General features: G+C 41.0%; 1 protein-coding gene across 1 annotated transcript in view; it reads right to left on the bottom strand.

The window, feature by feature from the left end:
- Positions 1-875: 875 nt before the first annotated feature.
- Positions 876-16,878, bottom strand: part of LOC117478575 — a 33,727-nt gene continuing 17,724 nt past the window's right edge. The window contains exons 4-10 of the mRNA XM_034125580.1: positions 7,654-7,989; positions 7,217-7,548; positions 6,640-6,749; positions 4,943-5,037; positions 4,583-4,752; positions 3,246-3,481; positions 876-888 (exon numbers count right to left, since the gene is read on the bottom strand). Of these exons, the coding sequence (XP_033981471.1) occupies positions 876-888; positions 3,246-3,481; positions 4,583-4,752; positions 4,943-5,037; positions 6,640-6,749; positions 7,217-7,548; positions 7,654-7,989 (1,292 nt within the window). The remainder of the gene's footprint in view (positions 889-3,245; positions 3,482-4,582; positions 4,753-4,942; positions 5,038-6,639; positions 6,750-7,216; positions 7,549-7,653; positions 7,990-16,878) is intronic.

Genomic DNA, 16,878 nt, shown 5'->3' with positions numbered 1-16,878 from the left:
TAATTTAAATAAGTATTTCTGAGGCACACGTTTATATGATCATTATAGGTATAAAAAAAATAAGAGCATAAATGAAAAAAAGGTATGAAATACTTTATGACAGTAAAACAAGAATACAGTTTAAAAGGGGAGTGATTTGTAAAATATCCATAAAGAAATTGAAAATCTGTTTACAGGTCTGTTTCATACTGTATGGGTGTTGAGAGATGAGATCTCTTAATGTTGCTCTCAAAGTGCACCAGATTGATGCATTTAATTTCAATATTAAAAAAAAAATCTTCCCGGGGGACCATGCCCCCGAACCCCCCTAGAGGATGTTAGGTCCGCCCCCACTTGTAAAAAAATAGCACTTTACCCCTGCTTAAACCTATATGCGGTGAACTGATTATTGAGCCTTCATTGTAACAGTCGCGGGTACACTGTGTACGTGCTTGTGGGGAGTTTTGCAATAGAAAATTAAATTGTAGCGCCCGGGACATTAATGGGGAAACCCTAAATGTTTGAGCACCCTCTATGAAACATCAAGCTACCCCACAGCATCCCCCAAAGAAAATATCTGGCGCCGCCACTGAGCAGTGGACATTAAATATTAGGTAAAATGCAAAGTGGATACACTCTAAAAAGTCATTCAGGGGACCTTTTACCACCACTTAATTAAATGCATGGTTGCAAGATACCAATTTCAATGAATTGATTTAGATAAACATTTTAAGTTGCAAACATTAATTTATAAGTTGTGTTAATTACATCAACTTAATTAAACTCGGATTTCTGCGTTAATTGACTTAAAACTAAATTCAAGTTGTAGTAAGTAATGCAATTGGCTTGATAACTTAATTGTTCTACACCTTGAGTTAAGGATTTCAAGTCCACTCCTACTTAACATGCCTGGACAAGTTCCGACAGTTAAGACAAATAGAAATACTACACAAAGGACATGTTAAGGTGAGTGTCATCTTTTGTCATTCAAATACAGTAGATAGCCTTAACTTTGCACTGTATAGGCAAATTGCTGTTTGACCAAAATTAGCAGCCTTTGAACTGTGACTAGTTCTGTGAGAGGGTACAAAGTAGTAGAGGCTACTGTGAGTGTAAAAATACTTTGGTTACTATTGTGATATAACTTTTTATTAAAAAAAATGATTGGTGAAGCAGATCAAGGACATGCTTCTTGAGGTAGGATCGTTATTTAGAGTTGTCATTGAAATGCAAGTTGTTGGCAGTCACCCATTCAGAATATATTAATTTAGGTAATTTCTCTTTTTTTCCTTTTTCAAAAATAGCACAATACAATTGAAGTATGCAGAGAACTATAGCCATCCGCTGCCTTGTTGTGTACCTTGGAGAAAAAGAAGAGGACCTTTTCAAGGAGTTTAGCGAAGTAATTAAAAATCTTGAAATAAAATAAAATCCATGTACAGGACAAAAGCACTGCTCTCTGTCAGTTACATTTTGAAGCATATTGCACTTTTGGCCACACCCCAATCAATAATATCTTAGCAACGTTCAGCATGGATAGGTGTTGACAGCAATGGCATGGGAAAAGGATTGTGTAAAATTTGAAAAGTGGCTTCTGCTCTTCACTTAACTAGTTCAAAGAGTGTATGGAACCTGCTAAAAAGATGAGAAGGTACACTAAAACTTGCACGGTTGTGTTTGACAAAATCTGTCCACATACATTTAAACACTAGGCAAAGTACTCAAAACCACCTCTGTGTGTCTTCAGGACCACATTGCCATAATAACACACATGCAGACTCAATAGGTGAAAACAATACTAGCGTCGCTTTAGCAGCTGGTAATAATGGCTCTGAATTCGCTAGAGTGACAGTTTAAAAAGTATGCAATTACCTAATTCATTATCTCTTATGCGCTAACCTATTATTTAATGTGCTTCAAAAGGACATGAATATCGCCATCATCAATGACCGGTCCACCCCAGGATCTGACCATACGATCGCAACCATCGTGGTCGAGGGAAACAAATTAATGAGCAAGCATTCTGCGTTAAATTTGTTCATACTGTTTAAAATAATGACTGTCGGCAGTGTAAACATATTTGTTACATCTTTTGTCAAATTGATGTGTGTGATCTGCAGATTGGTGGCCATTGAGAGTTTGTTACTGTAGTTTTAAAAAAACTTTACAGATTTTACATATTTGGCACTGGTTTTAAATATGCAATGGCCTCTAACTTCGATGTGATGGCAGCATTTATTTGCTGTGTCCCCATTTCCCACGGTAATATGGCTAATGTGTTTATTTATTATTTGTGGAGCAATTTAAATTTGTGTTATTTATCTTTTTTTTCTCAAGATTTAAATGAAGCTCAGTGCAAGTTCTTTCAGGAAGACTGGGTGTATATACATTCACTCCGCAGCTGCATATAATCAGCTCATCACAGGCGTTCTCTTTAACCTATTACATTTCACCTCATTCTCCAGCAGCCAATCACCGTGCTGCAGCCAAACTTTAAAATGGTTCTCCTCTCTCCTGCAGTCAGCTGTGATTTCAGGTTTTCATGCTGCCGCCAGCCTCCTCCCCATCCACCTCCTTTCATCATATCCAGTGCCAGGAGAGCTAATCCAAAGACCTCATCACATCTCCTCTTCATCCCATCTCCTCATCAAATCCAGATCTTCAGCATCATCGCCAGTGTCTAGACCCTGGGGGGTTCCCTATATGCTCACGGCTGCATTTCCCCCTTTAGATATACGATTTCAGGATAGGGGTTTAATCGCCAAAGACTTAAAGTGGACCTATCATGCTATATTTGAATAATATAGTGTAGGACCATACCTATATAAGGCATATTTATACTTTTTTTTTTCAAAATACCAAACAGATCATGCATTTTAGCCATGCCTCATTTTGCTCAATTTGACATTTTTTAGCTCTGTTTTTGCAAGGCCAGATTCTGTGAGAACAGCACCATCTACAGGCCTGGCATATGTACTACAGCGTCTCCAGCGCTTTCGAACGGCAATGGCCGTGGCTGTCTCCTCCTGATTGGTGGAGTTGGCCCAATAGCCGTAGCGCCACCGTCCTGACGTCAGGACAGTGTTCAAATCTGGAGCAGTTTTTATCAGATCCGTTGCAGCCCCTTTTTTAGAGATTTGGGTATGGAGGAAAATAGAGAGGGTTGTGTTTTCTGACACTTGGTGAGTTCCCTGGAACACCGGGGACACATATTCATGTATAAAAGACGTACAAAAGTGCATTTTGCATGATAGGTCCCCTTTAACTTGAAGTTTATATTCTTACCTGTGACATCAAAGCAGACCACCCTGAGGGGGTGATTACAATCCTGATCACCCCATGTTCCACCAGAATTAACAAATGTGCATTGTTCATGGTGCCAGGCGCCTGGTTCTCCAGACCCCCATTGTTTGAACTCGATCTTCCCCGGTTCGTAGAAGCTTGGGTCTGACATCGACCACTTCCAGCTGTCCCGGTCATCGTACAGCCCTATCCAGGCTGACTGAAAGCAACATTCATTGTGTTAATAAAGAATTAATCCTGATGTATTAAGGTCTTTCTAATACAAAATGTCCTCCTTTTGTTACCCTCACTCCTCAGAGTAAAACTCTGTCTGGTGAAATACAACAGGGGAGGTTTATACTAAAAACACTTCATACTCTACTACATTTAAGAGGGACATTTTGCACTACAGTTAAGTTATAATGCTGCGTTCACACCGGACGCGATGCGATGTTTGGGGGCGGCGCGATTACATGTAAAGTCAATGCAGAGACGCGGACAGACGCGAATTCGCTCCGACGGTGCGCATGAAGCGGTGGACGCGGCGCGAATCACGCGATTGAGGCGATTGAACGGTGCCGCGTTAAACGCGAGAGTTCAATTTTTTCAACTCGAGCGTCAAATTCACGTGACGCGTTCTCGCGGAAGCCAATCAGCGGTGAGGATCTCAGCCTGCCGTCACTGACGTTCAACCACACAACATCAGCCGTTAGCTGTTAGCAGTTAGCACACAGAGCTCACAGCTCCTCATATCTGTTCAGAAACTGGACAAAAGTTAAACAAGTACAATTCATGGCGAATACAGTCGCTGCTTTATTTATGTCTGTAGGCCGTTGTTATGAGTGTGGAATGAGCATATACAACGTTAGCTTAGCCTGGTCGACCCGATCTTCATTCAGAAAACAAGCATTTTAAAAGGTTTTTCGCCTGCCGTCTTGTCTGCAGACTTGTCAAAGCATTAATTCATGGTTTTTACTAACCGGTATCAGTATGTTGTTACTTCGGCATCATTTAGAAACGTGTATTACAATTTAATCACGGTAAAATATGTTCATTTGTTGTAGTTGTAGCTCCCGAGCCAGCGCGTCTTGTTTGAATGATGCGAGTAAACACAGCTGGCAGCCGCGGTGAAACTCCAGCGTTTAGAGCGATGCGATAGGAGCGATTAGAGCGAAGCGAATATTCGCATCGCGTCCGGTGTGAACGTAGCATTAGTGTTTTATGTAGGCAAAGCTTTAAAAACGTTTGAACCTATATACTATTATAACTACCTAATATTCATAATAGCTTTGAAAGGAAAGACAGAGAAAAGTGACCTCACTTGGTTGTATTGGCCTGCCATGTTGTTCAGGAGCTCCACAACCTCCATGCTGTCTACAGTGGCCAGGTCTGTGTGTTTCTCTCTGCAGTATCTCTGTGCTTCAGACATGGTCTTTGCTTCAGAAACAAAATGGTACTGACGTTCAGCATGTGAGGAGACAGCGCTCAGCCCTGTAGAGACACAGACATTTTGATTAGATTCAATATCAATTACTGAACCAACTTCTCCAAATTACATTAAAGTTAAACTGTAAATTAAACAACTTAAATAATTGTCAGAGGGAAACCAAAATAGAAAGTGCTAAAAATTGGTAATGGAACAACATGCAGTATTTTAAATAAAAATATATAAAACTCTTGCCTGAAAGAGCGATGATGATCAGAAGAACTTTTTCCATCCTTGTCTCTTCCCTGTTTTTCTCTTTTGGACGGAGACTGTAGATGTGCAGCTGTTTACATTATACATTAGGTTAAACATTAACTAACATTATGCATTAGTTAGCTGCACTTTCGACTTAATGCAAAGTGGATATGGAACGGACAGCTTTTTTATATCAGGCTTATTTATTTACATTTGAATGGAGGTGCCAACTAACAGCGAATCACTGGCTGGGTGGGCGTTACCATGAGTGACTACCGGTGTTTACCTTTCCGGTTGTTACAACATGCATTTACAAGGAAAGACCAATAGAGTAATATGGGCGTAGGACTGGTGATACACAGCAGGAAAACCAAATTCATGCCCATCAACAAATAAAATACAAAAAGTCTGAAACAACACTGTTCATTTCATATAATGAGACACTTTTACAGCTTACAAGCTAATACATTTAAAAGATCACAAAACCGGTGTAAGAATTATTGCACTAACTTTGTTGTGTCCTGTTACTGTAGCCAGAGGGCGCTGTAGGACAGAGAGTTGATATAGGATGCCTGAAGGTGGAAGTTGGATAAAGAAGAATAAAGATGGTGTAAAGGATAGCACACGTGCCTACGGCTCATACTTTCTACCTACTTGCATACCTACAAAATACCACAAACTTCCAGCTTTATACTTTGGGTATTCTAGTAAAACATTTGTACATGCTTTAATGTTACACAAACTTTATTTTCTTTGTGTCTGGATACCTGTTTCAAACGCTTTGTTTTAGCTGCTCAAAAGGATTTTACGTTCAAGGCAAAGGCTTAAGTCCATGTTCACCCTCTGATGGCGTTTACTGCTAACCAAAATGAACTGAGACACATTCAGAATGTTTAGAGCTGCTTTACAATTAAAAAAGCTTTATATTTCGAAACATCACTTTTCAAAAATCACTTTATAGTCTAAAAGGCATTACCTATATTTAAAAAAAAAAAAAACGTCTTGTCATCCAGGATCTTGCATATATTCCGGCCAAACATCTCTCACCAAAAATCTTCTAAATGTCACCCAACAACAGCAATGAAAGGAGGCTTGTTGAATTGTGTTGTTTGGTGTTCTTGCTTTAGTAATGGCATTCATTCTCGCTACATTAGAAACCTGTCTGTGATGCAGCGCCCTGTTATACTGCGTTAATGTATCATATTAATGGTTTCTATAGCCGTGACGTCATAATAATGCTATTAGGAGGTGGATTCATTCAGGTAGACACTACTGAAGGCCTAGGTGTGAAATGCACGGCCTGTTACTGTTTTCAACATAACTCATTTGAAGATATTGTGAGACAAAAAACAATAATTAGGATGCAAATAAAAAAACATTTTTGTATGAAATTTCATTAAAGGTCATTTTTATTATTGATAATTTAATCTTGATCAGATTTCAACAAAAGCCAAACATTTTATTATTATCTCCCACCGGCCAAGCAAATACATCCAATAGTAAAAACCCTAAACATATTAAATTCATAACCATATATAACAAGGAAAAGCATTACATTCTCTATCTTCTATCAAAATGATCGTAACTAATTGATTATTCAGATCATTGTTGCAGCTGAATTCTGTCGCATGAGGTCTTTGAGGAAAGAAATACACTTTTCTCTGATAAAAGCCGACACAGCAATTCAGCTTTAGAGCTCATCCCTCTTCTCCTCCTCCTCCTCGTGGAAGACTTGTCCATCCGGCTGCTTCCTCCAGGCCAGTTGGACGTTGTCGTCCAATCCCTGGGCCCTTAGGTTCTTTTTCGCCTGAGACACAAAAACTCATTTTCATTATCGCTCCAATAAAAACAGATGATTTATCTTTAGTTCACTCATCTGAAATGGTAGTTGTTCCCCTTATTTCTTCCAGTGTAAAGGCTTACCTCAGGTTATGGAATAGTATGTGTACATTTTCCTAATGCATTTGGTGGCATGTGGCTAAGTTTCTGCTATTTACTTCTGCACATATGTACACGTCTTCTTACTAAATGCTTGGGTCCTGTTATTTGTGGCCAAAGTATTGAATGTATAATGGATATAGAATTTCATTCATGTTCATCTTGGTCCATTTCATTCGTATTGAAATTCATTTACTACATTTTCTTTTGTTGAATTAATTATACATTAATAGTTATTTATTTGTTTCCTACCTCTTTTGTCTCTTGTTCTCATGTCATGTGAATTTCCTTTCTGGTGATTGATGATTTTGCATAAAAGTAGAAAACATGATTTACCTCCACCAACATCGCATCCAGAAAAGCGGGGTCGTTCAGATCCACACCGTTTGGGTTCTCCACCTTCACCTTTATCACTTTCATTGAAACAGGCACAACAGGCACAACAGGCACACTAGTCTCAGGAGTCGTAACAGGCACAACAGGCACACTAGTCTCAGGAGTCGTAACAGGCACAACAGGCACACTAGTCTCAGGAGTCGTAACAGGCACAACAGGCACACTAGTCTCAGGAGTCGTAACAGGCACAACAGGCACACTAGTCTCAGGAGTCGTAACAGGCACAACAGGCACACTAGTCTCAGGAGTCGTAACAGGCACAACAGGCACAGCTAAAAACACAAACAAACTTCATCAGTCACAACATTTATGGTGTCTTCTTTTTCAGCAGACTCAATATTATAGCTTGCTTTGACTTAGCTGTGAATTTTACTCACGTCCGTAGCAAATGAATGGTTTCTCCACTCCACAGTCCAAGTCCTCCCATTCTCCAGAGTTGTCGAAAGCTGCAGCCACACAAGCTTTGAGACCTCTGTGGTTAGGTTCATTTACTTTCCAGTACTTGAAGGAGGAGTTACTTCCATCGGACCACTTCCAGGGGTCTCTGTAAAGGCCGATCCAATAATAATACCCTCCAGGTAACAGCTCAACAATCTGCTGGTTCTCTGTCAGGTTTCTCACACTGGCCAGGTCTGTGTGGTGTTCTCTGCAGTAGCTCTGGGCCTCAGTCCATGTCATTTCGCTGTCAATGAGGACAAATGTTGCATTCGGCCCTGAAAATGGACCACAGAGAAGCTGGGTAGAGGCACCACAACACTGATCATTTCATATAATGAGAAATGTTTACAGTTTACAAGCTAATACATTTAAAAGATCACAAAACCATTGTAAGAATTATTGCACTAACTTCCAGCTTTATACTTTGGGTATTCTAGTAAAACATTTGTACATGCTTTAATGTTACACAAACTTTATTTTTCTTTGTGTCTGAATACCTGTTTCAAACGCTTTGTTTTAGGAAAAAATAATAGTAACTTTATTGTTCTTTATGTTTTTTGAGTACAGCTCTAGTTAGATAAATAATGGCATGTGAATGAGCAGACTGCTGTCACACATGTTTGGTGCTAACAGTTATCAGATATAACATTCAAATGATGTGTTTGCATATAGTTAGGAAGGCCGGAGCAGCACAACAATAGAACAACCCTGAGGCTAAACCTGACAATACATCTGTTCTCTTTGGATGAGATAAAACTCTGTCAAAATACCACATTAAATAAGTAAAAGCCCTGCATTGAAAGGATTACATAAATAAAATGTTGTTATTAGAATCATGAAAATGTACTCAAAGTATACAAATTAAAAGGGTACTCAATGCACAAAAGTGGCTTCTTGAATCTTTTTGTTTTGATATAATTTGAAGAACCAGCACCTTATCATGGTGGAGAGGTTTGTGTGCCCCGATGAACCTGGGGGCTGTGTTGCCTGGAAACTTGTGTTCCTGGTAGGGTCTCCCATGGCAAATTGGTCTCAGGCAAGGGGCCAGATTAAGATTGGTTCAAAGACCTCATGAAAGACAACACAAGAAGTGAGGATACCCGGCCCGGAGGAATCCTGGGGTCCCCTTCTGGAGCCAGACACAGAGGGTGGTCTCGTCGGCGATTGTCTGGTGGCCGGGCTTGCCAAGGAGCCTGGCCGGGCACAGCCCGAAAAGGCAACGTGGGCAACACCTCCCTCCGCTTCTCCGTCCCGCGGGCCCACCACCTACGAGAAACAGCGATGGGGTCGGGTGCGCTGCCAGAAGGATGGCAGGGAAAGCAGAGGGTCTCGACGGACCAGACCCGAGCGGCAGAAGCTGGTTTTGGGGACGTGGAACGTCACCTCTCTAGGGGGGACTTATGTGTGCTTATGCACCAAACAGCAGTTCAGAGTATTCGGCCTTCTTGGAGGGCCTGAAAAGAGTCCTGTATGGGGCTCCTGAAGGGGACTCCTTAGTCTTGCTGGGAGACTTCAATGCACATGTTGGCAATGATGGAGACACTTGGAGGGGCGTGATTGGGAGGAACGGCCCCCCAGATCTGAACCGGAGTGGTGGTTTGTTACTGGAATTCTGTGCTAGTCATGGATTGGCCATAACAAACACCATGTTCGAACATAAGGATGCTCATAAGTGTAGGTGGTACCAGAGCACCCTAGGCAGAAGGTCCATGATCGATTTTGTTATCGTATCATCGGACCTGAGGCCGTATGTTTTGGACACTCGGGTAAAGAGAGGGGCGGAGTTGTCAACTGATCACCATCTGGTGGTGAGTTGGGTCGAGTGGCGGGGGAAGCCTCTGGACAGACCTGGTAAGCCCAAACGTGTAGTGCGGGTGAACTGGGAACGTCTGGAGGAGTCTCAAGTCCAGGAGGCCTTCAACTCACACCTCCGGAGGAGGATGAGCTTTTCAGGCATCCCTGTGGAGGCTGGGGACATTGAACCGGAAACAGTACCGAAGGAGTGGCAGACCGGGGTGGTGGTTCCCCTTTTCAAAAAGGGGGGTCAGAGGGTGTGTGCCAATTATAGAGGCATCACACTACTCAGCCTTCCCGGGAAAGTTTACTCTAAGGCAGGGGTTTTCAAAGTGTGGGAAGGTGAGCCTCCACTCAGAGAACATAAGAACAGCCGCGCCCCCCCTCCCAATTATTATTAGGGCCCGAGCACGGAGCGCTAGGACCCAACGGCATCCTCGCACAAAGTGCGAGGAACCTATTGTTCTTCGTGGTATTATAATTTTTCTGCTGGCGTTTCGTGTTTTTGAGGCCTTTAGGACGCTTACAAAGTTGTATAATTTTGCACGGACGCCAGGACTGGTGAAAACTACAATATTCTGGAGTCAATGGGTTAAATATTCCAACCTGCTCACTAGCGCCACCTATCAAAATCCCATTTCGGAATACATTTACAAAGTCGCACCGTAACTCCCAATGACCTGAAATGTTGCACACATATCCGGGTGGACCTGCTCTACAAATAATCCTCTTTTCCTCATCCTACATTTTTTTTTATTTAAATTAGCATAATGTTCAAACAGTGAAATATTCACTTAAATTTCAATTTTCAGTTTTTCAACACCAAACTTCGTATACAGCATCGGTGGAGGGTCAGACACATTACCGTAGAAAATGAGCATGTTAGGACGATAAATATTGCCGCTGTCAATCAAAACGTACTCGCAAAAAGTTGGGGCTTAGAAAGAAATGCTCATAACTCATCAACAATGTATCCAAACATCACAGATTTTGGTGGATAGGTTCAGTCTGTTTTAGGGAATAGGCACATCAAAGCATTTTCATTTTGGACTATAGGGGGCGCCAAAAACACCACCAATTTATAACTCAAGAGCGGATGGACGAATTTTTTTTAATTTGTTTTACACATACTCTGGGGGTGACAACAAAACTGAGATTTAAAGTGGACCTATCATGCTATATTTGAATAATATAGTATAGGACCATACCTATATAAGGCATATTTATACTTTTTTTTCCTTCAAAATACCAAACAGATCATGCATTTTAGCCATGCCTCATTTTGCTCAATTTGACATGTCATTTTTTAGCTCTGTTTTTGCAAGGGCAGATTCAGTGAGAACAGCACCATCTACAGGCCTGGCATATGTACTAAAGCGTCTCCAGCGCTTTCGAACGGCAATGGCCGTGGCTGTCTCCTCCTGATTGGTGGAGTTGGCCCAATAGCCGTAGCGCCACTGTCCTGACGTCAGGACAGTGTTCAAATCTGGATCAGTTTTTATCAGATCCGTTGCAGCCCCTTTTTTAGAGATTTGGGTATGGAGGAAAATAGAGAGGGTTGTGTTTTCTGACACTTGGTGAGTTCCCTGGAACACCGGGGACACATATTCATGTATAAAAGACGTACAAAAGTGCATTTTGCATGATAGGTCCTCTTTAAAGTGTCGCAACAAATGCAGAATGTGGGCGTGGCCTATACATTTTTTTTAAATTGCGATAGCATAAAATGAGCTTCGGACACAAAACTTGGGACACACGTCAGAGCCCACGACCTTTTCGAGAATGTAAAAAAAAAAAAAAAAAAATTCAAAAAAACTGCTCAGTAGCGCCCCCTATTGTGTGGTAGTCAACTTCACGAATTTTGGCACAGACATTCCTCATGGAATTGCGGACATATTTGTATATAGCTTCCATTAGCCCCGCCCCCCAGGAAGTCGGCCATTTTGAAAGATGTGCTTTTTTTTCATGCATTTTAAGCACATTCTTGCAAACTCCTCCTAGGGGAATGATCGGAAAAATTCCAATCCAGGACAAGTTCAGCCCCTATCCAATATGATACTTAATTGCGGAGCACATTTTTGAAAAATCACTCGTGGAGGTCGTAAGCTAACAGCGAATACACTATTTTTGACGATTTACATGTCGCAAATTGCTCCAAACTGCTCACATATACTTTTTCCCATATTCACGAAACGCTGTATCCACATTGATATTATGATTGCAAACATATTTCAAATTACTTTTCATTAGCCCCGCCCCCCAGAAAGTCGGCCATTTTGAAAAATGTGCGTTTTTCATGCATTTTAAGCACAGTTTTGCTAATTCGTCATAGGGAAATGATCGTAAAAATTCCAATCTAGGGCAACTTAAGCGCATATCCAATGGGATGCTACATTGTGAAGGAATAGTCGATCGCTTTAACATGGAGCTCGTAAGCTAACGGAGAATGTACAATTTTTGACCATTTATATGTCAGATACTACCTTAAAGGGGACATATCATGCAAAATGCACTTTTGTACGTCTTTTATACATGAATATGTGTCCCCGGTGTTCCAGGGAACTCACCAAGTGTCAGAAAACACAACCCTCTCTATTTTCTCTAAAGTGCTGGAGACGCTGTAGTACATATGCCAGGCCTGTAAGTGGCGCTGTAGTCTGCCACAAAAGCAGCGAAGAAGACTTCCCGCCCATAGTTACCATGGTTACCCTTCTGTTTATTCTCCGCTGTGGCTTTTTTTCTCCCTCCCCGAGGCAAGCGTTTGCTCCCGCTGCAATGCAATCCCTCCCCGTCGAGGCAAGCACTGTAATTCTCTCCGGTTAGTTCACCAGCAGATGACAAACACCCACCTCTCCGCCTCTTCCAAGGAACGAGGGGACCGTGCGCAGAGTTTCAGTTTCAGTTTGTTTCGCCGGTCAAGATGTCCGTTAAAGTTTAAATCTTCCGAAGAAAAATTGAAAAGTGCCGGTCTAAGGTCTTCTTTGTTATTTATTAAGCTTTAAAACAAATGAATAACGACTCTATATAATAAAACACGGAGGACGGAGATCTCTTTTTCTCCCCCTCTTCTGACAGCCCAGCAGCTGATCAGAGCACGTCTCCCCTCTCTTGCAGGGGGGCGTGGTCAGCAGAATCAGACCCGTAGACAGCAAACAGCACATAGAGCGAAATGAGGCATGGCTAAAATGCATGATCTGTTTGGTATTTTGAAAACAGAAACGTATAAATATACCTTATATAGGTATGGCCCTACAATATATCATTTAAATATAGCATGATAGGTCCACTTTAAGCTACTGAGACCCGCCTGTCTGCCCGGCACATCAACTCTCACACACACACACAAACAGACACACAAACAGACACACACACACACACACACACACACACACACACACACACACACACACACACACACACACACACACACACACACACACACACACACACACACACACACACACACACACACACACACACACACACACACACCTACTATTTGTCCAACAACGCCCTTTGCTGGCGGCATATTCATTACAACAGACACCTATACACTCCATAACCCTAACCCTAACCCTAACCCTACTGTTTATTTGTAGATATGTCCTAAAGCCTACAAATAAAGTGTGAAATGTAGGCCTGTTACATATATTATTGAGCGATATATATTATACACACTGTTCTGCTTTCTGCACTGACCTCAGCAGCTGTTCTCACTGTAAACATCGCGTCACAATGAAAGCAGTTATATAATAAATAGCCTAACATCGAGGGGAGATGTGATTAGTGAGTAAACAAACGGTAAAGGGCAGAAAGTCTGATGCACATTTCATCATCTTAAATAACTTATAATCACAACGGGAACAGTTTGCAGAGCTGTGCTTCGTTGACATAAGTCCAGCCATGCGTCACGCCTCTTTTAAACATCACTGTTGGCTGAAATGGACTCCGGAGAACACATCAGTGTACCCTCGGTTATAGCTCCTCCAAAGACACTCCTTTCTCCTCTAAATCAGTGTATCCTCGGTTACGGCTCCTCCAGACAGCCTCCTCGATAATCGATCCTTGACGAGCCTTTAGAGAAATTTGTTTTCCTTCGACACGTCGCGCCAGAATCCGTTTCCGGGTCGCTGACGGAGGACCTGGGAAAATTATAGAAATGACAAACGGCTCATTTCGGAGGACTGGGGGGGACGACCGGCTGCCCTCCCGCGAGGGCCCGCTCATCACTGCGCGCACTTCTGCGACCGCAGTTTTAATTGCTATTATTATTAGGGCCCGAGCACGGAGCGCTAGGACCCAACGGTGTAACCTATTGTTATTGGAGGAATTCTTCTTATTATGGTGCTGGCGTTTCCTGTTTTTGAGGTCTTTAGGATGCTTCAAAAGTTGTATAATTTTGCACGGATTCCAGGATCGGTGAAAAATTCAATATTCTGGAGTCAATGCGTTCAAATTCCAACATGCTCTCTAGCGCCACCTATGGCCATTTCCATTTTTGGAAAGATGTACAAAGTCGCACCGTAACTCCAAATGACCTGACATTTTGCACACTTATTCGGGTGGACCTGCTCTACATATAATCTCCTTGAACCCCTAAGCTCCGCCTACTTTATTTATTTTTTAATTAGCATCATTTTAAAAACAGTATATTGACTTAAATTTCAATTTTTTGTTTTTCAATACCAAACTTAGTATACAGCATTGTTGGAGGGTCAGACACATTACCGTATGAAATGAGCATGTTAACACGATAAATATTGCCGCCATGAATCAAAACGTACTCGCAAAAAGGCGGGGCTTAGATAGAAATGCTCATAACTCATCAACAATGTATCCAAAAAACACACATTTTGGTGGTAAGGTTCAGTCTGTATTGGGGAATAGGCACAAAAAGTAATTTTCTTTTTGGACTATAGGGGGTGCCAAAAACATGACAAATGTATAACTCAAGAACTGATGGACGAAATATTTTTTTAATTTTTTAGACATACTCTGGGGGTGAGTATGAACTTATATTTAAAGTGTTGCAACCATAGACTGTATATATAAATGGACGTAGGGTCCGTGACGTCACCCATAGGATTCTGCAGAGTTGCCGAGAAGCCCTTAGTAGGCGGAGTCGGCCACTAACGGCTCGACAGTGACGTCTGAGTCTAACTCCCGCCTGCTACATCCTGCTCCAAATAAGGGCAAAGAGGCGGAGCCGAGGCGGGACCTTCTGCCTCCAGCTGGGAAGTAACAGAGCTAGCTCAAGCTAAGAAGCTAAGCTAACATGCTTCCCCATCAGCACACTGCCGTCACATTTTACGTTTCTAAGGTAAGCGGACATGAAACTATTCAGCAAAACTATAAATAATAATCTAAGTTATTGAGTTTTTAGCATAATACTTCAGAATCTTAAAATCCCTTAACGTTTGTATGCAATGTGCTAAATGCAACACTGGAATCAAGAAAATATTAATATGTTTGCATGACATTAGTTATTTATATTTTGCTATCACTTAATTATACGTTTAATACATTTAAGTTAAGCTAAGGTGCATGTGATGGTAGCTAGTTAGTGCTCTTACCTGTGAGGCCTCCTCCAAACAGCATTATAACCAGACTGTATCATTAAAACTATAAGTACCAGTTCTAGATCCTTGACTTTAGACAAACAATACAAAAGACAAAATGTATTTAAAGACCAATCTTTATTTGAAGGTGCCTCTTAACCTGAGATATTATTTATACAGTAATAGTATTGACAATCTAAAAAAACTGAGCAACTCAACAGTCAACTTTATATTTCTTATTGTCTAAAGCATTTATTATTTTCATTTCCCCCTCATATTCAGTGTGGACGGATTGAGACAGCGTGGTGTCCAGAGAGCTGCAGAGACTTCAGGGAGAAACCTCCGTGTGATGGACGTCCTGTCTGTTGGTTTGGCCGGAGAGGACTGAGGGTCTTTCCTCAGCGAGGAGGACCAGGCCTGATGGAGGAGCCCATGCATAGCTGATACCACCTGATCAGGCCTAGTCTGTCACTTTATTTGACTAAATGTGTTTACTTATACATTTAATAGGTTTACACCTTCTGTCCATATGTGCTTTTTTATTTAAAACATGTTTGATTAACTTTTGGTTCAGATTTCAATAAATTGAATTTGTATTTGCACTCCTTTTGTCCATTATTCTTACTGAAAATGTTAGATTACACATTCACATCCGACTGAAGATTGGCCCCATTTATTTGCGTTGCAAACTCTGCGGTACAAGGTACATGTTGTGAAGCTCATAAAGTGAGGCAAATAGAATTAATCAGCTGATGGAGTGTAGATGTGGAAATAGGTGCATTCGATCAGCTGACTTCACAATAAAAGTAGTTTCTTAGTGAATGTCCTGTACTGGTCTTAACATCTCATAACATCAGCTTTTAATTTTCCTATTGGATGTTCTTCTTGACCCTCAGAGAAAGAGGAGATGCTGAGTCGTGTCTTTCAGGCATGTCCTTTCCTAACAAAAATTACAGGAAACATAAAACATATTATTGCAGAACAAGTGTGTTATTTATGAAAGAGGTGTGTTTGTGTTTAGGGGCTGTAGATATAATTATTTTGTAATTGTAATGTTTTATTTTATTTCAACAGTGAGCTACAAAGACAATCAGATTATGAATGAACAGTATGAAATTCATCAACATTGAAATATATTTTATTATCAAAATAATATTTAACTGTTATCAAAACTTAGTGCAACTGTAGAAGCTTGCTCTGTTCTCTCACTGAAATCATAACTTTTACCACGTTTTTTACAGACAATATTGAGAGATAAATAGCAGTTGTCACTAATAGCTTTGCCTTCAATACCTTAAATTAGAAAGCTGACAGTCATATTGCTTGTTAACATCTAAATGTAACCCTTTGCATGGAAAAAAACCCTCAACTTCACTGATGTGTAGGTGATCTAGTATTTAGTATTGTTTAATGGAATGTATATCAGTGTATTAAAGTCAATACTTCATTTATTTAAACCAATATCTTTCTTGATTCTTTGTACAGTATGAAAAAAGAGTATTTGTACCTGTGCTGAAGTTCACTGCTGTGAGGAGTCCAGTTCTGTCTCTCACTCTCTGGTCCATCCTGTCTGCATCACCTGGAAACTTTAAACAAACAGATATATATGTAAAGAACCATGTGTACAAACAATATAACTTATTCTCTTCTGTTGAACATGTTGGATTGTGTATTGTCCGAGTCAGGGTTCTTTTTATTTTACTGTAACTTTGGAAGTTGTGTTACCAATGCTGTTGTGTTACTGTTTATTTGATACCAATTTGGTAATGCACATTTCCTGCTGAAATACATGCATACCAAGTTACTGCGTGG

The sequence above is a fragment of the Trematomus bernacchii genome, unplaced genomic scaffold (genome assembly GCF_902827165.1).
Source record: "Trematomus bernacchii unplaced genomic scaffold, fTreBer1.1, whole genome shotgun sequence".
Taxonomy (NCBI): domain Eukaryota; kingdom Metazoa; phylum Chordata; class Actinopteri; order Perciformes; family Nototheniidae; genus Trematomus; species Trematomus bernacchii.
Note: the sequence above shows the minus strand (reverse complement) of the source record. Positions and strands in the feature narration are given on the sequence as shown.